This window comes from Phalacrocorax aristotelis, chromosome 5, assembly GCF_949628215.1.
Source record: "Phalacrocorax aristotelis chromosome 5, bGulAri2.1, whole genome shotgun sequence".
NCBI lineage: Eukaryota > Metazoa > Chordata > Aves > Suliformes > Phalacrocoracidae > Phalacrocorax > Phalacrocorax aristotelis.
Genome location: NC_134280.1, coordinates 24800160 through 24823397, shown reverse-complemented (window position 1 = coordinate 24823397; position 23238 = coordinate 24800160). Strand labels below are relative to the sequence as shown.

Sequence of the window (23238 nt, the reverse complement as noted above, 5' to 3'; positions counted from 1 at the left end):
GGGGCGCCCCGCAGGAAGGCCCGCCCGCCGACCCGGAAGGCCCGGAGGAGGACAGCCGGCTGAGGGCCCGGGCCGGGGGCCGCTGGCTCCCTCGCCGCCGCCGCCGCCGCCATGGGGAAGTCGTTCGCCAACTTCATGTGCAAGAAGGATTTTCACCCCGCCTCCAAGTCCAACATCAAAAAGGTTTGGGGGGGGGACGGGGAGGGGCGACGCGAGGTGCCGCGGCCCTTCAGGGGGCCGGCCTGTCTGTCGGTCGGTCCGGGAACCTGGGCCGGGACCGGGCGGTGTCCCGGGCGGGCGCCGGCTATCCTGTGGTGGGACCGGGATGGGGCAAAGGCGGCGGAGGAGACTGGGGAAAAAGTTAAGAAATACTCGAAGCTTCAGGTGTACGTGCCCCCCGGTGCGCGTAACTGTTGCCTTTTCCTGGCTCCAGCTCTCCTTCGCCTCGTTCTCGGGGTTTGGCGCGACACACCGTGCGGGACCCCGCGCCCGGCTCGGTGTGCCCGTGCGTTCCCAGTGTTTCACACCGGCCGCGGCCTGCTCAGAGCAGGCCTGCCCTTCGCAGGACCGTGCCGCTCCCGGAGCTCCCTCCCGGGGGAGCCTGGCGGCCGGAGGCTCGGTGAGGAACCGTCGCTCCAGGGGAGATAGCGGGACACCCAGGGAGTTTCTGAGCCTACGTTTCCCGTTGTGCTACTGAACTTTACCATGTCTTTTCAGTCCTTAAATGTTTGGAGTTGTACCCTATCAAAAATGCCGTTTGTGTGTGGTTCATTTGTTGAAATTCTCGATGAAAATAATTTATTTGACGTGATTGGAATGGGAATTTTCCCTTATTAAATATTTTCAATAGACTCCATCAGTTAGGTATTTATACGTTAATGCATTTTGTATTTGTTTAAAGTAGAAACTTATTTGTTTTAACTAGGTATGGATGGCGGAACAGAAAATATCATATGACAAGAAGAAACAAGAAGAGTTAATGCAACAATATCTTAAAGAACAGGAATCCTATGATAATAGGTGAGAATTAGCATAAGGTCATGTACTTCTTCCTGCTGTTGCTTGTTTTCGTGGCAGTGGAGGCCGTCTCATTGTGGGTTACTTGAAACACCGTCTCCCACTGGCCGTAGTAGTGTGAAAGGACAGTGACTCATCGTTGATGTCTTATTAAACAGAGGTCACAATAACTTCTTTCAAAAGCTTGTGTGTGTATCACGTAATTACATTTATACTATTTTACGTTGCACAGAACAGCAGGTAACCTTGTAGAGCAGCATATTTGGATCACACAGAAAATAGGTCCTCCATAATTCTGTGGATACAGAGTTATGTTTCAGTTGTGACTGAGGTGTGTGATTTTTGGTACATGACAGAGCACACAAAAGTATTGACTGGCCTCTCAGGTTTTTTGGTATTCAACTTCTGGTACTCAAATTAACAAATGAAAGAAAACGCCAGTTATTATCACCACTTCCTGCTGCACATTTCTTCTCTCTTTTTTTATAAATAAGTAATACCAAAGTGAATGTTTTGTGTGATTTGAACACCCCAAACTCTGTCCTTTTTATTTAGATTGCTTATGGGTGATGAGCGTGTGAAGAATGGCCTTAATTTCATGTATGAGGCCCCACCTGGAGCAAAGAAAGGTATTATGGTATGCTGATCATGCAGATGGTACTGCAAAGCTAAAAACCCTCTGAAGAAATAAGCATGGTGTCTTTTATTTTAAAAGAATGCGTACATAATGAGGTAATGCTAGAAGGTGTGATTTGTAGTTCTTCCTGTGCAAATATGCAGAGATATGTAGTATGTAGTAATTCTGATCTCACAATACTTTAATTAATTTCAAACTCGGAATGGTTGGGTTTGTTTTTTTTTTTAAGCACCAGTTCAACGTGAAGGGAAAAACAGATAAAATATCTTTCCCGGCAACAGCAGAAATTCTGTCCTTGACCAAAGGAGTTTCTGTAGCTGATTATAAAGCCATTGGGTGAGGAGGACTAGACCTCACCAAGGCAGTGACTCAGCAGCACAAACTGTGTTTTTGCCTACTCTCCTTTTTAGAAATAGCAAGGTTACTTTTGCTTGAATCTTCTGCCCATAATTCAGCTTGATGCATGTCAGGCATAGGAAATACCAAAGTCTAAAGTTTTTTGTATTTGTCTATCAAATCTGTATAGTTTTAAAAGATGATTCTGGTTTTACAGGATTTGTAACCATACACTAGAGTCTGATTATTAAATAATAAGTGTGCTCTGTTTAAATAAAGTTGCTTTCTGGGTATTTGCACTATTGTATTAGCATAAACCATGAAATGTTTTGTCTCCAGCTTAGACACCAGCTGCATTTTACAAGTGTGATTAATGTATAACTTCTTTTCTTTCCATGATTTCTGAAAATTCAAAGAGGAGGCTAAAGAGGTATTTCATTACATCATTTCTTTGTTTTCTTCCTACTTTCTAAAATGTATTAAGAAAAAAAATCTCAAACTTACCATGTCTTCTGTTTTATAGCAAGAAGGAGAGACTGAATACAAATTTGAATGGCAAAAAGTTGCCCCACGAGAAAAGTAAGAAGTCTGGATTTTATCAAAATAATTATTTTTAATTCTTACTTACCTTTTATATCCTTTAATTCTGTCCCCTTCCCCCCCCCGGCCCCTAGCCTTCTTCCCCATTTTTTTTTTTCAGCAGGTCACTTGTGTGATCCTGCCATGTCCTGGGAGTTAATTAGTAAAACCTGTAAACCTGGAACTATTTCCTTGATCAGCTTAGTTTTTGTTTGAATTTTACATCCACATTTGAAAACACCTTAAAACTAATGTTTACTGGAAGTGTATCTCTGAAAATTATACACACTTAAGAATAAAACGTAGTTTTGTGTATGATGTTTTTTAAAAAAAAAAAGTGAATTGAGTATTTGTTTTCTTTTGTGCTTGTGTGACAGATATGCTAAGGATGATATGAATATCAGAGATCAGCCATTTGGTATCCAGGCAAGTTACATAAATTTCACTCTGTGGATGTCTTGAGTATATTTCAAATATTATCTAACTGCAGAACATTCACATGGAGTCTCTTAATTTTATCATGTGTTTCTCAGTGAGTTTAAATGTTTCTCTCATGCCTAATAACATAGACATTTCTGTGAATGTTAAGCTAAATGTTACCTAAATTATGGTGTTGGTTTTTTTTGTTTTTTGTTTTTTTTAACTTTTAGGTGCGGAATGTGAGGTGTATTAAATGCCACAAGTGGGGTCATGTAAACACTGACCGAGAATGTCCCTTATTTGGCCTTTCTGGAATTAATGCAAGTTCAGTCTCCAGCGATGGTTCAGGTAGGCAGTGAATGTCTTTTAAAGGTGCTGGTTAGAAATTTTGGAGGATCTCATCACGTTTAATTTTAGAAGGTTTAAATTTAGCGTGAAATATGCTAAGTCAATGAAATAGGGAAACGCTTCTTTATTCCAAATGTAGGATCCACAATTTCAAGTTAATTATTTCAAATGACAGGGACCTAATTTTCTAATTAGTAGCACATTTAAAAAAGATTTCATAATGAGAGTTGCTTTGATTCTGTCTGTGGCAAAAATTCAGAAGCTGCAATGAGATTGTTTATATCAGAATGACAATATTTGTGTCACAAAAAAAGATTAATGTAGTGGACTGTCAAAGACTGTCCCAGTTCAGATTCAGGCAGTCTGTTTGGAGAAGCTGAAATATATCAGTATATCTTTGTTAATCACTTGGGGGGAAAAGGAGAGGTTTGGGTTTTTATGTATATGTAATTGTGCTCCTGTAAGTGGACAAGCAATTGAAACCTAGATTTCCAAATGCCTGGTTTCCTTTCAGCTGGCTTCTTACTGCTTCCTGAACTACAATTGTTTTCCTCTACTAGCTTTCCTCTTACTTGAAGTCACACAGCACTTAGTGTTAGATGAGGTTGAAAGCAGTGGATATAAACATTCAAACTGAATAATTTTTTGCCTACAATACTTTGTTTTCTGTAAGTTGACCCAAGTTTGTAACACTTTTAAGATTCTTAAAATTGTGGCACGTTAAAGAAACACTTGGTAACTTGGGTGGGTCTTCAGACTTGCTGTACTGCGCTTTAAGGTCACGAGCTGTGTTGTGTATTCAGTTTTGCAGGGATACCATTACAACTCCACGCTTGATAACATGTGGCTTTCCTACGGTTATGTAGTTTGTGTAGTAGCTTTTAGTTTTATTATATATTTAGCCTAACAACAATCTTGCTTTTCAGAATTAGATCACCTAGAAATGTCATTGCTTCGAGATGAGGCCTGGAAGACTTAAGTTAAAGGAAATAGCTCCTCTTACACTCTGATTTTAGGCACTGTCTGATGATTACACCATTGTATTAGCCATCCTGTAGCTGATATTCTCAGCCTTCCTACTGAGTAGGTTATAACATTAAATAATTTTCTTGCCTCATTCTTACCTTAGAAGAAATTATGCTTGAAGCGTTTGGTGGAGGTAGAATTATATTGTGTAGCTCTTACATGACAGTTACGCTTTTGTGCTGCAGAACTCGGTTCCCGCCACCTCCCAGTTCAAATGATGTGGGTAAGTTTTAGGAGTGTTTGGCTGGGGAAGCAGAAAGTATTTGCACAAACTTGAAAGTGGATGACTTATTATTCATAACAGTGTAATATGGACTCTTTGCAGTGTCAATAGAAGACTAACTGCTTGTTTCAAACCTAACTGAATTAACTATCAAGGTGTAAGCAATGTTTGACTGCTGTGGGTGTTTCCTACTCAGAGGGTTGTTCCCTGGGTAGCTTTCCAAACCATGTTTCTAACCCTAAAGAGAAGGATTTATCACACATGGTGAATTTTGCATGAAGGAAAGTGCTGTAGAACTACTTAGCTGTTCTCAGACTCCACCAATGCCCTCTCATTTTCAACTCTGGAACTTAAAAGACAGTGTGCTATGCTGAGCATAGATTTTTTTTATAGGCTGAGGAAGGATTTCAGGGAGTAGGCTTGGGTGACAGATCAGGGTTTGTATATATAATTTGTAAGACACTGTTCTTGGATTTGAATAGTCAGCTGTAATGATACTGCAGCTTTCTCTTTCTTTCAGGGAAAGTATATGTAAAAACACTGTAGGTAAAGTTTTAAACAATTTTAAGTTCTTGATTTAATAGCATATATGCAGCTTACAGGAAGTGGTAAATATCGTTAATTAGATCATCAGATATAAGGTTGTTTGCTTTTTCTAACCTCAGGAATACAATCCTTTCTTCAACTTTTCGAAAACTTCATCTGATTTAATAACAAGCTAAATTATGCTCCTTTGAAAACTTCTGGAAATTCCATGTATGTAAATGAAGCACTACAGTTAAATGAAAACACAGGTTACTGAATTCACTGATTCTCTTAAGACTCATAATTCATCCACGTGGCGTGTTAAAGCTTGCATCACGTGTTAAAAGAAAAATCAAACCAACAACCTGATTTGTTTTAACTAAACCCTGGCATGAGTCCTGTGTTGTCTGGGATGGGAGTAAGTAATTACAGTTGTTACAGAGCTGCAGATCTGCAGTTAGCTCTGTAAAATTAACCTACACTGAGAGTAAAACAGTGCTTTTACGTTTCCTAACAAGACACTGCAACATTAAAAAGAGAAATTCTATCAAGTTCTGATCAACACCCCCCAACAACATAATCTTGTCTTGACTATTTCTCTCTTGCTGCTCTTTGTTTCCTCTCATTACTTTTACCTAATGTTTTGTTACTAGCCTTAATGATGGATCGGTATCCACCTCTACAAACCTTCATCTGTTCCTCTGTACAACACATCTCCTCAAGCTCTGCTTCTTCCTGCTTCTCTTTGACAGTGATTGCATGCACTCCTAAGCTGCTTTTACGTCTCTAGACTAAATTCCTAATTATTTTCTGATTATTTTATAGCACTGCAAAATGTCCATTGCCACACTGCTTTTATTCAGATTGGCTAGAGCTACAGTAAATACTGCTTTGTTAGGGACAGTGACTTTTCATGATATCGTCTCTTTACAAAACCTTTCTGTGTTTCATGAACTGATGATTAGGTTTAAAAAAACCCAAAAGCACTTGAATTGTTTCCCACATGCCCCCCACCATATGTCACAAATAAGTGTCTCTTCATGCTTAGAAAACTGGTAAAAAACATAAATAGTCCAGAGTTTTCATTTATTGTGATTGTCAGCACACACAAAAAAAACCCCATACAAAATCACTTGGCTTCTAAGTTCTGAACTCCAAAGAAAAATTTTCAGAAGCTGTCTGTTCATTTCTAGAATGTAGAAGAAAATATGTGCCTCTGAAGAGAACAATGAATAGACATTTCAAGGATAAAGAGTGATTGCTTATAGTATACAGCAAGTCTGGGATGTGTATCTAGTTTATTTGACTGGTCTTCTTTTAATAACTATATGTGTAAAAATATGTTCACAACCAGCTCTCAAGAAAGAGTTGGAAAACGTTGGGCTAAATTATTAGAGCAAATAATACTTTCAAAGGCCAGGAAGTAATTCCATATGTGGAAAGTCATCTTTGAAAGCTTGTTCCTACCTGGTGTGTTAGGAAATTGAAATATAAATATTGACTTATAAATGAAAGGGTACATCTGAGAAGTACAGCTGTAGTAAGGAATAAAGGTGAAACCAGAATAAAATTTTAATACAATAGTCAATATTCCAGGACACCAATTAGTTTATTGAATTAACTGTATTAGAAGGACCAAATTTAGTCTATAAATCAGTGAAACAAAGCAAATCTTTGGATTTATAAAGTAAAGAGCTCTATTGCTTTGAAGTTACTTACTTGGTAGCACTTTATTTCCTCTGATTTATAGTTTTTTCAGCCTGATAAAAGATGATCTTGCATCCTTTTCTTGCAAGCTGAACTGAATAATTTTTTTATAGGCAGCACATGGTACTTACACTACCTAAATTTAGGTTAGGATTCTTCAAACTTTGAAAATACTTTCCCTTGTTAGAGCACACCATGCACCAGCACGGTGTTGGAAGATGCTAGGTACTGCAAAGCATCCTGGCTGGTAATGAATCTCTAAGCAATCTTGGGATTGGGAATTGCATGGGAACCCTCGGCCTCCTGGTTCTGCTTCTGATAGTCTAAGGACATTGGCATCACTGTGGGGTTTTTTTTTTTTCAGAAGTAGCTTTTAAGAAATGGTCTGGCTTGCTTGGAGGAGACTTCTAACAAGCCTTGTTCTTCTGAACCTTGTTATTCTTTTGCTTCAGAGAAGCACACTTAACACACAGGAAAAATAGATGACTTTTTGTTGACTGCTGTCTTCATGCATTTACCCAAATGTGTTTCTGTCCACAGACAGTAATGGTAGAAACTTCAGATGCTCTGCTGTAAGGAAGGACTGAAACATCTCATACATACAAGTTTAGGAATCACAGGAGAAGTTTGTTATGTACTAATTAGACTCGTGACTGAATTCTATCATGTAATAACTTTGAAGTCTTTAGAACTCTCTAGTGTAGAAGGGTCTCAGGAACATTACTGAACAGAGTAAATTAACCTGGAAAGGCATCAGGGTGGTTTAGCTCAGACAGACAGCTCAGCCCCATGCAGTGTTTGCTCGCTTCCGGCCCAGTGGGATGGGGGAGAGACTCAGAAGGGTGAAAGTGAAAAAACTCGTGGGTTGAGATAGACAGTTGAATAGGTAATGCAAAAGCCATGCACAGAAGCAAAGCAAAACAAGGAATTCATTCATTACTTCCCATGGGCAGGCAGGTGTTCGGCCATCTCCAGGAAAGCAGGGCTCCATCATGCCTAATGTTTTTTTGGGGAGACAAATGCCATCACTCTGAACATTACCCCCCTTCCTCCTTCTTCCCCCAGCTTTCATTGCTGAGCATGATGTCATATGGTATGGAATATCCCTTGGGTCAGTTGGGGTCAGCTGCCCCGGCTGTGTCCCCTCGCAGCTCCTTGTGCACCCCCAGCCTGCTTGCGGGTAGGGTGGGGTGAGGAGCAGAAAAGACCTTGGCTCTGTGTAAGCCCTGCTTAGCAGTAACTGAAACATCCCTGTCTTATCAATGCTGTTTTGGTCACAAAGCCAAAACATAGCCCCATACTAGCTACTATGAAGAATATTAACTCTGTCCCAGCCAAAACCAGTACAAACAGCGGTAGCCACAAGTGTTGCTAACAAATCTTTATGCATGTATAACGGATTGGCACTTACCTAACTGGAGGGGCATTTTCTTCTTTATCCTTTGTCAAAAGCTTTTGACAGAAAATGAGGGTTAAAAAAAAATGTTTTATTAGGATAACCAAATTATTAAGTTAAAAACAGCAAGAAAAGCCTCTGCCCATCCTTCCCTTTCTTCCTCCAAAAACTGGGCCTTCAAAGGTGAATGGTGGCTTCAATTTAATAAAAGCCCAGGTGGTAATGTATATACATTTTTTTTAAAATGCCCAAGTTAGTGAGTTTCAGTAGGATGTAGACTCCTTATTTGAATGAAAAAAAAGTTTAAGTAATACAGAAGCCAGATTCAAGAGCACTTGATACAAATTCAGTTTGTGTTTTGTTCTAATTTTTTCCTGCTTTAGAGAGAGAGCAAAACAAACTGTCTTATTTGGACTCAGGCTATTTTTTCAGCCTCAGAGAAATTGTTTGAGTTAAAATGAATGAAAACAAAACTCCTTTGTCTGATTTAGTTGCATTATCTAAAGTTCCCGCTCTGTTTCTCTGTGAAGAAAAAAAGAGTTATTGATTGCCTACATACTTTTTTTTTTTTTGTCAGGTCATAAATTAACCACCAATTTAGGCTTTTTCTTTCCCATAAATTCTATAAGCTGTGATCCTTTTATTTCAGCAGAAGGATACATGTCTTTGAATCTGATGTAAAGACTGCATTGTAATATTCTTCTTTGCACGTGAACCAGTTATCAGTAGCTGGTTTGGATTCGGTGTTGAAGATATTGTATGCAGAGACCAGTCACAGACCTCAGTTTACTCTGGTGGAGCTGCTGCAGGGCAAAATCATGTCTGTGGCACAGAACTGTGTTCTGTGAGAAAAGACTGCCGTCTTTCAAGATCTGGCATACACTGCAGTGCTTCAGCAAACAAAAATAATTACAATCAGTACCTTAACTTAGGCATGGTGGCTTGGCTGTTTTGCTTCTGGGACCATTTTACTACTCTAGCTGGTAATTCGTACAAAAAAAAATAATAATCTTACCATTAAAGAAGCGCCTATTGAATAATATCTCACCAGTGAATAGAGATTATTTTTGCAATAAGGCAATTTCAGTGGATGTGGTTATCATGGGATAATCACACCCCTGGGGTACAGCCTTGTCTGTAATCTCCCAGGAGTGTAATTATTTCATGATAACTGCACCCCCTGGTGTTGCATTATTTCCATTATGAAATTCTTAGTTTTAGATATAAAGTAACTTACTTTGATCACTGGAAACTGTAAAGTAGCGTTAGAATGTTCCAGCTGTGAGGCTTACACAGACCAACTTATAAGATTTACTTCTCCTTTACAAAGCTAAATTAGGCAATCAAAATGCTTCTTTGGGCTAAACTGACTTGCAGGTTTTTTTACTGATAAAATCCTAACTTTCAGAGTTCAGACAAGACAAAAATATCAGTTGTGGTTCTGACTTTATGTGCTACTCTGTACATGTGCATGTATAAAATATGAATATACACCAGCAGAAAAAACCCAGGTCACTAGCATCTAAAAGTTTGCCTGTTTTACAGTCCTTTTTTTATCATTAACCAGCAGTATCTGTTGATTTTTGTGCTTTTCAGTGCTTTTTTTGTGAAGCCTTAAAAGCCTTTGACTTTACTAGAACAGAGACTGGTAGGTTTTCTGTGCAAAATGGTTTTGAAGTAATACTGTTACTTCACTTCAAAATCCTGTGCAGCTTTCTTGGTCAGGTAAAGTTAGGACAAACTAAATAACTCCTCTTTTTTCCTCCCCCCCACCCCCACCCCCATCTTCTCTATTATGTTTTTAGAACAAATAGCCTGCGAGGAACGTTACTATCTTATGAAGAAAGGTATTATTACTATCTTAAGATATAAGGCTAGTGTCTCAAATGGGGAGGTAATTTTATGAATGGTGTAGTTAGAAGAAGGGGGACGGTAAGATTAAAGGAGGTTCTTACGCTCTTGGCCTGTGAAACCTAAGCCTGGGTGGTGCTGGACATCCTTCTCTGCTATGGACTACTTCGAATGTTTTACAGCTGACTGGCCCCATTTGAGATCCATCCAGTGAAATTACTGAGAAGAGAGAGAGTACTGTAAAGTGATTAGGAAAACTTCAGGCAAATAATGGTAAAAATGTAATGGAGTGACACCTATATGCATCTAGTGTCTTATGGTCTTCGAAGATAAAGAAACTCTAGGTATGTCTATGCAAATGCAGCCTTCTAAAGACTCATTCTCAGCTCCTAGAGTTTGTGCCCTCTCTTTTCATCGCTTGAGTGCCCACAAACTATGTGGTTGTGGTTTCCATCAGTCTATCACTTAGTGCGTTCAACTGATCTTTCACTTTTGGGTGAAATCTCTTTCAATAGTAATCATTTAAATTGACGGACACAAGGAGACAGCAAAAAAGGAAATCTGTCTGTTATAGTATGTCCATATCTCACTGCATTTTTTTCAGAGACAAATATGGTGGTACTTTGTTTCCCAACAGATAAAAATCTGTATTGTATCAGGAATGCAAGAACTGATTTAAGTGTTCTCTTGAATCTGTAATAAAAAAGAAAAGGTATTTGAATATGTTAACTGTGAATATTTGTATAAATGGTCATCTGTAGAAACATACCGTGTATGAAAACTTCCTTTAAGATCTGCAGCTGAGACCTTTGATTGTGAACAGTAGGAACCTTAACTAAATCTTCACATAGTTTAAGAACTGTTACATTTTAGAATAATCCTACATTTATGTTTCAGAAGCCTCTGTATTTGGTGTGAATGCATAAAATACAGATTTCTGTTAGAAGTCTTGTGCTTGGCATTTAAGCAGTAAATATGGATTCCTATAGCAGTTTGATAATGTTAAATGGTTTTTACTACTCAAAAAAAAGTGAAAGGGAAACTCAGGATTCTCTGAAATACCCTCTGACAAAAGCATGGCAAATTAACTGAATTTAACACTTCAGCACAGAATTTCAGTATAAACTGCAGACCCTCTGAGGAAGAGCTAATTAAAAGCCAGTTTTTTAATTCATTGATTTCTCTCAGTGCCAACTGCACCAGTTGCTTTGAAGTGTAAATATGGTCTGAATGCAGTTATCTCTGAAATAGATGAAAAAATTTAGTGAAAAGTGATCAATTCTGAATTAGCGGAGGCAGCATAAATTTGCTATGTTCTTCATGACCAGGATCATGATCATATAATTTTGATAATAGCTCTTTGTCCTTTAGATAAATAAGCATCTACTCTTATCTCTGTCACAACCACAATAAAAGTTCACAGCCGATACAGCGTGATTAGGCTCAGTCTGTAATTTTCTTCCATTTTTGTTCAATTTCCTTTTAAGCCATATGAAAAAAACCCCATGGAACTCTGTAGAGAGCACAAAAAAAGTATATGGATGTATTGACAAAACTGTCTATGCTAATTTTAAAGTTAGTTTCTCTTTTAGAGCGAAACCTAAAAAGCCTTATATCATGTTACACCTTTGCTACCACCCAGAGAAGGCAGCGTTCTGAATTCAGAGTATAATCATCCTTCGCATGATTGTGTGCTAAACTAAAACCCACCAGCAGAATGGTTTTCTAAAACTTAGTTAATGTGAAAGAGCTGTTCGCATACTCCCTGGGGTATTTATTTATATATTTTTCAACAGGAGAGCATAGCTTTAGTATCACTATCATGTAGAAAATAAAATTTCTGTTTTGAAGTCTTATGGCCTCGCGTCGTCCAAGATGCACGTAAGAACGAGCAAAACCAACATGCTTTAGGCCTACTTTGTTAACAAAAATTATGTAGTAATAAAGGATAAGCTTTGAAAGTATCTTGTCCTTGATTCATAGATTATGTTTAAACATGGTAGAGTGGGATATCCTGAGTGTGACACATACTGACGAGCTGATAACAGATATGCCGGTGTGCTTTGTGTACATTTACGTTCATGTAAATTATCTCTCTATTACCAAGTCAGGAGCAGTCTGATGGTATGATGATGGTGGTATTTTTAGATTTAAATGATCACATCTGTAAACAAAAAGATGTCCCACACCAGAACACATTCTCAGGAAGGGGAAGTTCTAGAAAAGCCCTGTTTTAAGTATTCTGTTCTGATGATATAAAAATGAGTGTTAGTTAAAATAAAGGTTAAAAAGTTGTCATTAAAATGACACCATGAAGAAGCTACTGCCTTTTTCAGTAACTTTCATGTTGAGTAATCTATTTCATTTCATGACAATACGTAACTGTAGCCGCTATCGAAGTACAACTGGTTACTGTAATTTCCCCTGCCACAGGTGGGAATAGTGGTTGTACTATTACTGCTTCTTATTTCTGTGCTTCCCTTATGTATTCCACAATAAAAATTCAGTTAAAACTTAATTGATTGCAAAGAATAATTCAGTTTGCTCATCTGCACTGGTGACAGCAGTGAAAGCTTTTATCCATAAATATCAATAAATTGAGCAGAAATCGGTTTGTCAGACTTGTCAGATGTCAAGACTATGCATCATGAGTAGACAGAAGTAAAACTGCTAGTTTTGGTGATACTGGCAATCATAACATTATGGTCTGTCCTTACTGCCACTGAAACTGTTGCAGGAAAAAGTGTTATTTAATCACAGTTGTTATGAAAAGAGGTTTTAGCATACTGTTCTCATTAAGGTTGGATGATATGAAAAATGTGCTTTAAGGCATTTTAATGGAGGCCTGCTAGATAGTGTGCTACAGCTAGCGTTGCTTTAAGAGGAGACCTGTGCATGTACCTCTTAGAGGAAACATTCTGGCAACAAGAGAGTATTACATAGACTCTGCATTTGTAGCTTCAAGAGAAGTACAGACAGAACAGAAAATTAATTGCAGCTAAAGGTTTCTCTTATTTCTGGGCTGGGAGTTGGGATAGTAATGCATGGTGGGAGAGCTTGCTGTAAGCTACGCATTTAAGTAATTAATTGAAATCAAGAATTATATTCCTCCTCCCACCCCCCGGGTTGTTTAATAGAAGCAGAACTGATTCTGTTAAATTGATATCAGCTAAGTGTGATAAATTGGAGTGCTCTTTGTTATAAAAAGGTAAATTTACAATATGTTATGGAAATCCTAATACGATATCCTTCTGCAATCCAGTATAATTGGTGCTCATGTAGGCTTCAGAAAAAAAATCTACTTACAGGTCTTCTGCGTATTTAATTGTACGAATATTTATAAAGATGCACCAACAGCAATCAAGCTAAGGTTGCATTCAGGTTGCACTCTGTGAAGACTAAATTCCTTCTCTTCACACGTCATTGAATGGTTTGAGTTTCCAGATATTGTGCCCCAACTCTTTGAGTCAACTGAGCTGTCTGGATTTTTTCCTTAAATAGAAATCTTAAACAGAAGATAACAGAGAGAATTAATGCAGCAAGAACTTCTGTGGGAAGTAAGAAGCAGGAAGAAACTGTAGCCTATTTGCTTGACAACACTATTTCTTGAGAATTACAAAGACCATGAAAAAATATTTTTAAAAAATCCTTCGGTGGGTCTTTAACTATGGAGCCTCTTTTGTGCAAGCCCTTAATATAATTTTAAGTACCTTTAGCTGTAGAAAACTTAACAAGTTGTCAGTTGTCTTAACACATAAAAATAAGTATGATATCAGCATGCAATTAATTCCACTATATGGTAAAAAGCTTTTCCAAGACTATGAATTAATTTTAAAGCGGATAAATGTTTTAGTTTTAAACAAGTGTCATCTGGAAAAGTTTTAAAGGTTTTTTTCTTTTCTTTCTTTCCCTATCAAAATGTAAATTCCAGAAAATAAGCTTGACAGTCATACTCAAAAATAGCAAGGTACTGTTTTTGCCTTGTTTCAGAAAGAATAAGAAACAGATGATGAAACATTGTAACTTTGAACTTATTTTTAGTTTGCTGATGGAAGAATGCTGGGAGACTAGTTGTCAGAAGTTGTAGCAATCAGCTATTTTTACAGGATTCCTATATCTAGCATTCTGTCAGCTCATGGCATAGTGTCATCTCTAGATGTTTTCACCTGCATGAGATCAGGCAGGTAGCTTCTTCACAGACTGTCTCACAAGTCCGTAAGGAATGCACACATGAGAAAATCAGTTTTCGTAGAATACAGAGTATTTTCGTATGCCTGATGTAGGAGACATTTTTTGCAAGTTGATGGGTGCTGTTCAAGAATGATTAACACCAGTTCCCAAGACTTGACCCACTGAGAGCCTCTCAGCTCAATCTTACCATCTGTTTTACAGTGGCTAAGTCTTTAGACTAGACTAGTAAACTTCTAAACTAAAAAAGACATGTTATGACTTAATTGGAACTTAACAAGATGAAAATATATGGCTGTCAGGTATACTTGGAACTGTTTTGTCTGAAGATCTTGGAGGGTGATGACATAAGTGTAGTCATAAGCCAAAGACAGGCTGAAAAGATTTACCTCTTTGGCTTACCAGGCAAACCAAGTTTGATCGTGCTGGGCGTAGTTGCATTTCCAGCAATCGGTTCACACCAAACAAAGGGAGAGCGCCTCTACCAGCCAGTGTACTGGTGGCTCCAAGATTTAAGCTTTAGCTCCTAACCAACAAAGCCAAGGACACTTCTGAGAAGCTGAGCGTTTCAAACCTCTGTTAAGTGAGGTTCAGTGCGCAGGGTTTCTTCTACAGTTTTTGCCTCTGTTATTTGTATTAGCCTGGAGAAATCCCCTAGTTAGTTTTATAGTATGGGAGTTGGTGTCATTGGGCAGCAGAAGTTCAGCGGCATCAGCTAGTCAGAAAAAAAATGTGAGCAGCTTTGCCTGTGTCCTCCTCTCAAAAATGTTAGTATTTGTTGAACTGCAAAGATCACACATTGCAAGAGTCCTCAGTAATCAATGATAGTGGACAGCATGCTTGTGTCGTGCCTGACTGGGGTCTGCACACAGAAGGGTTGTGAAATAGGACTGTGTTTTGACTCTACTTTCATTTATGGGGTTGGTTTATTTTCTGAATCTTACTTCCTAATGTTTTCTAACACCTTTAATTATGGTAAAAATAGTGTATGTAATAAAGCTTCGTGGAGATTCTTGCATCTCCTCAGAAGCTAGGCTGAACCTGTGTTACTGTTTCCCTCACCACAATTAGAGGGAGACCAAACGAGGAATAATTTATTTCATAAACCACTCTCAAGGTTCTGTAGGTACATTCGATGTAACTTGTATACATCCTCAAAATAGGAATAACAGTGACTTGTTAAACGTCCTTGTCATGGCAGTGCCATGTTGCAACTCGAATATTGTGCATGGAGGTATGAACGTCAATTTGATGTCACTAATAAATGAGGAAAGAGAAGTCATGTAAATTTATTTTTAGCCTGGCTTGGTTTCCTTCTAAGCTTACCTGTGTTTTCTTATTTCTAAACCTAATGCTGATTTCACCTCTAAAAAGCATATGGAAGCTAACTCAAAAGTTTACATGCGGTTGTGTTGGATCCCAGCTTGAGCAGCCGCTGACATGCCTCTCACTCACTTGCCTTGACCTATGCATTACAGCACAACTGAGCTCCATTGGGCACAAATGCAGAAAAATCAATAGTATTGTGCAGTCGTTATAAACTCTTTCTGTAAGAGAGGAAATGATTTTGCTTACTTCTTTCCAGTGTTAAGCACAAAGAATGCCTGAAAGCTTTGTGTCTAGAAAACAGCTTTGAACTGTGCTTCTGAAGGCCAACATGCCTTCATGCCTCTCTGGTCTTGAGACTGGACTATGGTCTGTCTATAGTCCTCATTATGGAACCACAGTTCCATAACACAATATTAGAGCTTCTGTCTTAGTTCTTCTGCAAATCTCCTGTATAGATTTGGACAAGTTGTATTCCTATATTTATCTAATTGCGCTAATGAGAATAATTAGGTATCCAATACACATCAAAATGTGTACAATCCTGAGACACTGAAGGGGGAATAGCTGGTAAGTTAATTAGGTGACTTTGTTAGGCAGTGGTTCTTACTGCCTTTGAATTGCAGGCTTCAATCTGATCACATGTTTTGGTTTCTTTGGTATGGTGAAATCTTCTCTCATGACTCTACACTTTGTCTCCATTCAGCTCCCTCATGCAGTATATTTGACTGAATTATATGGCTTGTTTATGTGGCCTCTTCAAATCAAGACATCAGCTTGATGTCTTGATCAGTACCAAATTCTGTTGCTAGGTTTCTGTCTAATGTCGGGTTCTGTTCCAGCCAGAGTAGATTTGGGCAAGCAGAGCAAGGTTTTAAATTTGAAATAAGCAAAAATGTAGACACTGGAGCCCATATACATTCATTAATTGTCAGTGAGCTTACGCTTCCACTGTAACACACAAAAAGAAAAAACACTTTAGGTAAAATATAGGGGGCATGAGAATGACACTCTATTCAATACAAATGTGAACTCAAGGAAAGGCTAAAAGGTATCTCATTAGAAAAATATTTTGCCTGGCAAAGTAAGGATCTTGTGAAAAGCAAATCAGTAATGCAGTGCTCCTTAAACCATTTCCAGAGTTTTATCTTCTTCCTTCCTGCATTACACATAGGCTTGTTTGTTTCTGTAAGCAGTGTATTATTATACAGGAAAACCAAGAAAAAGTTGAAGTTGGCATTTTTTTTTGAGAAAGTGCTATTTCACTTTCCTTATATTTTCCATAGTAAAAATCTCCCTTTACTGTCTATACTTTTCTGTGTTAAAATTTTATGAGTTTTGTCCATCTCCACAACTAAGAAACTCTTAAAACCGCAAAGCAGGATCAGTATGTTTCATAAGACTTGTTAATCGTATAATTTACAGATAGTTTACTGAAGTAATAGTACTTGTGTGCTCCATGTTCTATTTTACATTCCTTCTAATTTAGATTTACCTTGTACAGCAGTGCTAATTCATTGACAGTAAGGTTAGTGAGTGAACTGGTCAGGAAATTTACTGAAAGTGCCCTAACAGAAGAGTGTTTGTTCAGGGTCAAGAAAAAGGACCTAATCAGACAAGTCCGTGAGGTTTTGATGATCACGGGTATTCAATTAAAGCAGAAGAGTGAGTTACAGGGTTTATAAATTATGCAGTCAAGTCTGAATGATCCAAAATACATCCCGTATTTTACTCCTTGTTAGATGTTTGCAAAGAAAGATAATGTGCCTAATCCCAAACACCTACTCTAATGCAAGATATAGTGTACTTTTTAAGCTGCTAAAACAGAAATCTCTGAGGAGATAACAGCCTAGAGACCCGGCATATCTGGGGATCCCTAAAATAAATAAGGACATAGATAATTTTTTTCATGTATTTATTTATTTTCCATATGTATATTGAGTTTCTAATAGTGGTTGGTTTTTTACATTTCAGTTAAAAAATTTGTGTCATTATGAGAAGTGCCGCCTTATGACATATTAGAAGGGCATCTTAAGGGAGAGGAGGCATCTAAAAGTCTTACTTAATGTGCTTTCTTTAGGTTTCCTGTGCTTTTTTGCTATAATAAAAATACATTACCAGACTTACCTAAATATATTGTTTTCAACATGATAAAGTTACATAAGAGAATCCCCTTGTACTTAAAGAAAAATGCAATTATTTTCTATTCTGAATCTCCAGACTGCTGTTTTAGAAAATCATATCTGATTATTTGCTCAGCAGAAGATTATTGAGTTGATTTAGCTGTGATTTTACTTAACAAAGCTTCAACTGAATTCCTACTGTGGAGTCCAAAAAAGGTAGAGAGATATAAATGATACATTCAAACTGTGATTTTTGTGAACAGGGCCATCAATGCACCCCTCGGAGCTAATAGCGGAGATGAGAAACAGTGGGTTTGCACTGAAACAAAATGTACTGGGGAGAAACTTGACCGCAAATGATCCATCACAGGTAATGATCTTTTTACCAGTAAGCTGAAAATGTCTATAAATCTGAATGTGATTGCTTGTGAATTGCTAGTTAATGTTTTCAAATATGCATATCCATAGGAAAGCTGAAAAGCTATACCAGTAGAAAAATGTTCAAAAACTTACTTTTTTCCGGCTTTGATTCAGTCAGAATGGTGAATCATAATTTACTTCTTTTAAAACTGCATATAATAAATTAAATCCCTCCTCTGGGTGACTAGAAATTGAATTTTTCATAAAGGGGATGGTTAGGGGTTTTGGCACATATTTCTGATGCAATGCTAGCCTTTGGATAAAGTTTGAGGAAGCATGCACAAATAATTACTGGCCAGGAATGCTGTATCTGAAATTTTTTTTACTTGATTGACTATTGTTACATCTATTATTTCTGGGAGTGGAAATGTTTAATTGTCTTTGGTGGCACAAGGTACGTTTCTAATTGAGGTACTTTAGTAAAAATTTAAAGTGATAAATTAATATACACTCCTTGAGTGAGCCACCACGAAACAACCCTTGTTCATATGGCATGATAGACAAACCACTAGTAAAAGAGGGGATGATGGCCTTCAGCTGGTCTTGAAATCTTGAGCAAATCAACAATTCTTTGTGTATGCACAGATGGAGGTACCTTTGCATTTTAAAAAGCTGCGTACCCCAGAAAAATGGAGCATATGGGCACCACTAAATGAATCACAGTGATACCAGTATGTTTGGTTTATGTTAGGTATGGTGGGGGTTTTTTTGGAAGAGCTTTTTAATCTTTATTTCTTCTTTCCCCTCCTGAGTGTGGCTAAAATTTAAAACATCACGGTGGAGAACTGTAGTGTACCAGATGCACATAATTTGAAGAATTCAGGGTCTTCAAAGTAGCTATGCTTTGCTGATTGCGTTACTGTATGTAGATTATATGATTACGGTATTTTGCATTGCTAGAACACTTTATGAACATTTAAAGACTAATAAAACAACAGTGAGGTAGATGTGGTAATACCCATTTTCCTAATGACTAAACCGAGACAGAAAAGTAATTTGCTTAAATTACTCTGGGTTCGAGCAGGACTAGCATCGCACCTATTCATCCAAGCATGATAACAATGGAGTGACTTATCCTGGGGAATCATGTGGGTTCCAAAATTGGCTCATTTTTATTAACTATTTCAGAAATGTTTCTTTCCCTAGCAGTGATTTTTTTCATATGTTACTAATAACTCCTGTTGTATAACCCCCACATTATAACACCTACTCAGCTTTGAGACAGAACATGGGTTTTTTTTCGCTTTGTAGCGAGTTTGCTGCTCTTCCTGAAGAGTCTTAAGCTGACTTAGTAATACAAATATATTTGTGCCTATGCAAAAATAAGGTAGATAGAGGCATCGCTTTTAATACAGAAATAAATCTGAATTAAGGGATTATATATAAAGAACTTAATGTATTCCCACATTTTCCTAGGAATTTGTTGCAAGTGAAGGAGATGATGATCCAGAAGTTGAATTTTTAAAATCACTGTCAACCAAACAAAAACAGAAACTTCTAAGGTAAACGTGGTAGCTAGCAGAGGGGATCTGTGTCGCCAGTACTTCTGACACCATGATTGTCCCTGTAACTCTTCTATGTTATCTAAGACTTTAGACTGTACATCAGTAAAGAGGAAAATCAGCTTAGTTTAACGTACACTTGACCACAAATGGCATTTTGCAGGTTGGTTTTTTAATCCGGTTGTTTGGTTTTAGTCTGGCTGTTCTAATCTAGTTGTGATGCCTTTGCACTGGGATACTGAAGTAATAATAATTGGCTCACTGAAGATGCTGTCAGTTGCTATTTGAAAATATTATTTTGCACTCCATTGCTTACAGTATCTTCTTCCGGGATTAAAAATTCTGTGTTCTTGTTTACTGGTTTGCAACTTGGCAAAGTTGGTTACCTTCTCCTGCGTGGCTAAACAGAACCTGACGTTGCACCCCAGGGCCAAGGTTAGCCTAGCTCCACGCTGCTCTCGGATCAGGGATTATAGTTTGCTGCTGCAGCAGAGGGAGCTCCCCGTGGTTTTGTAGTTCTAATAAAAAGTTAATTAGGTTTTCATTCTTTGCTTCTGTCCTACTGATTTCATATGTCAGGTGACTTACATTTTTTTTCTCTGTTAATTTGGAACCTTATCTTGAAATTACCTGAAAATGTTTAAAATGAAAGAGGTTAACTACTGTCTGGTAGATCCCATGCAGGCCTCGCTAGTTAAAATGGCCTTTTAAGTTAAAAGATGTTCTGTATATGGGGAGTGGGAGGAGGGGAGAAAGGTGAATGGCTAAGCAGGCACATGAGTAGGTAGGTACATATGGTATTTGCATATACAATAAATCAATCTCTAAAAATAGTTCGCATATTTTTTGTTCCTTTTAAGTAAAAAATGCATATATAGTTTGAGCAATTAAAAAAGGTATTTTGTTTGAACTTCTGCTGGCCCAAGACAAAGAATTTTAATACTTTATATTTTGAAAATTGAAGTTCAGTGAATATTGGTGTCCTTTAGATTTTACTAGTCTGAAGGGATTTTTTTTTAATACACTGAAAGTAGTTTCACTATTCAGTCACTGATTTTTTGAGAAGAATGGACATAGAAAGCAAAATTAAGACTAGGTGAAAGCAGTCAAATAGCAGTGAATGCGTGTGCATGATGGAATATTGTACTTATAGCTAGAAAGTGTTAATTTCTAGTTGTGACAGAAGAGGTTATTGAAAAGAACAGTATTATTTGCCTGGAGAACTCAGAGATGTAGTCTCTGTTTCCATCATTAATATAAAATGAATGCTAATTGCGTTTTTTCATTTTCAAAATCGTATAAAAATGCACAAACAGAAGCAGCAGTGATTTTCCGAAGTCTCCAAGCAGGCTGACAAGGAAAACCAAGCACTACTGAATGTATTTATTCCTAGTTGCAAGGCCAAAATTGTCGTATCTTAACTTTTTTTAAATTAAAGAATTAAAAAAACATATTCCTCTTGTTTTGAGGGAGCAGCTGTGGATTATGGGAGGATTCTTACTATGGTTAACGTCAGGTTAGAGGTTTAAAAATAATACTTTGCTGAAAGAGAAGGGGAATTCATAGTTTTATGGAAAATAGTGTATTTACTGTGTAGGTTGTCAGAAGTAGTGACCTTTAAAAGACAATGACTTTGTAATTTCGAGTATCTTAACACATCTGATTGCGGTACTCTTCTGTTTTGAAAATAAAAGGAAGTTGGATCGTCTGGAGAAGAAAAAGAAAAAGAAAGACAGAAAGAAGAAAAAGCAGCAAAAGAAAAAAACCAAAAGTAAACACAGGAAACATAAGACGAGATCCTCTTCCTCATCCTCCAGTGAGACTTCAGTAAGCAGCAGTGACAGCGAGACTGACAGCAGAGATAAAACAGCACAAAAGAAGATGTATTCTAAGAAAAGAAAAAAAGACAAGTTTTCAGAGGCTAGCAGCAGCAGCGATTCAGAAGGAAAGGCAAAGACGAGGAAGGAAAAACTTTATGAAGATCTCTCCAGTAGTCACGGTAACAAGGACAAAGATAGGGAGAAGTACAGACTTTTGAAGCAAGATAGTTCTGTGGAGAACAACAAGTGGAGCTCCTGTGAGGGAGAAAGAAAGTCCAAAAGCAGATACGATAGTACCAACAGGAGAGAGTGTGAAAGAAATAAGAGGGATAGTAGAAGCCAAAGCATGGATGAGGGGAGCAGGAGAAGCCCTTGCACAAGTCACAGCAGTTCCAGGCAAAGGCAGATACGAAAAAGTCCAAGTCAAAGCCCGGGTGAAGAGTGGCACAGGAAAAATGAAACCAGAAGCCCCAGCACAGGTGTGCACAGAGAGAAGAAAAAAAGCAGAGAGCGCTATGGGGACAAGTGCAGTAAAGTGGAACACAGAGAAAGGAGCAGACGCAGTAGAAGCAGAAGCAGAGAGAGGAAAAAAAACAGATAGTGCAGGGGACAGGTGTGAACAAGGGTGTCTCCATTTTTTGACGAATACTTTTAGCAAGGGCTCAATTATGTGTTGCTGTTCATTTTCCAAGCTCCATAACTAGCATTTCCTACATAAAGCCAACAGCATCATTTCTGTAATGTTGGAATATTTGTAAATTAGGTATAAATGTTATGGTATTTTTCTTACTGTATAAATATACTTGTTGGCAAATACCTCTTGAATACAGGCAGTAATTCATAGACCTGATTTTAGGGTTTTAAAATATTTCGGAGCAGTATGTGATACTCCTGGGTTTGTCAGTGATGATTTCTGTTTAGATGCAACTGCGAGGGGAAGCAGACAGTAATTTGGGAAGAGTCCTCATACGGGCCTCGAAATGGGCCCGGGGGGGCCCCCCTCATAGGCGTATATTAAATGATAACAAACATTTGAGGTAGTTCTGGATAAAATCGCTGCTTCAGATACCAAAACATGGTATTGTAGAGAGTGAGGGGTTTTTTGATACTGAAGCATTTTTGCTAAAGTTCCCTGTAAAGATCAATTTCATGAGTTAAAACAATAGAGAGACACAGTTCACATAAGTGTGTAGCCAACATTTCTTGACCTCCTGCAGTGCACAACTTGGTCAGGGCTGTCTAAACATCTTGAACCCCTGTTGGTATGTGTCAGTACAATGTCAAGTTATCGTTCAATAATCTCTCAAGACATGAAAAGAATATTTACTGCCTCACTGTTTCGGGTATTTCATTGTTTGTGGTAGAAAGTTAATGTAAATAGTCATCCTTTTGTTTTGATGAAAAAAACTTTTTTTTTAATGATTGGTGGTTATTTTCTGCACACGTTACGAAGATGAACTTCTGTAATAAAGTATCTTATTCTTTAAAATGGGTAAGACCTGCCTTCTTCACCAGAGTTCTGAATAAGTACAGATGCACAAGGCAAAGCTTCACGAGGTGTTCACTGCAAAGGAAATGCCTCTCTGCCATTTCAGGGTGGTGGATGGAAGTACATTAGTTAGTGGACAGGTGAAAAGGCGTCACCGTACTGGGTGTTCTGGCAAGCAGCTTTCTTCCTCTCCTCACTCACAAATGGGACCTGCCTTTATTACCAGCCCACTTTTACTTCTTAAAAGGGTCACTCAGAAGTTTTTCAATATCACACCACGTGTAATACATGGTGGAAGTGACCTG

The 23238-nt window shown here is 38.0% G+C and overlaps 1 protein-coding gene across 1 annotated transcript; it reads left to right on the top strand.

Moving 5' to 3' along the window:
- The first annotated feature begins 6 nt into the window (after positions 1-6).
- Positions 7-22936, top strand: CIRSR (corepressor of RBPJ and splicing regulator). The gene is made up of 10 exons (XM_075093487.1): positions 7-183; positions 926-1020; positions 1573-1646; positions 2407-2420; positions 2514-2569; positions 2947-2995; positions 3220-3337; positions 17966-18072; positions 19539-19624; positions 21319-22936. The coding sequence occupies exons 1-10, from the start codon at positions 112-114 to the stop codon at positions 22043-22045; spliced, it is 1398 nt and encodes a 465-aa protein (XP_074949588.1). The 5' UTR covers positions 7-111; the 3' UTR covers positions 22046-22936.
- Positions 22937-23238: the final 302 nt, after the last annotated feature.

What these genes read in the sequence shown, in the direction of transcription:
- CIRSR (XM_075093487.1), top strand. Translation starts at nt 112, where the DNA reads ATGGGGAAGTCGTTCGCCAACTTCATGTGCAAGAAGGATTTTCACCCC. An exon ending in AAAGTTGCCCCACGAGAAAA is followed by an intron (nt 2,570 to 2,946) that starts GTAAGAAGTCTG and finishes CTTGTGTGACAG; the next exon opens with ATATGCTAAGGATGATATGA. An exon ending in CCGCAAATGATCCATCACAG is followed by an intron (nt 18,073 to 19,538) that starts GTAATGATCTTT and finishes ACATTTTCCTAG; the next exon opens with GAATTTGTTGCAAGTGAAGG.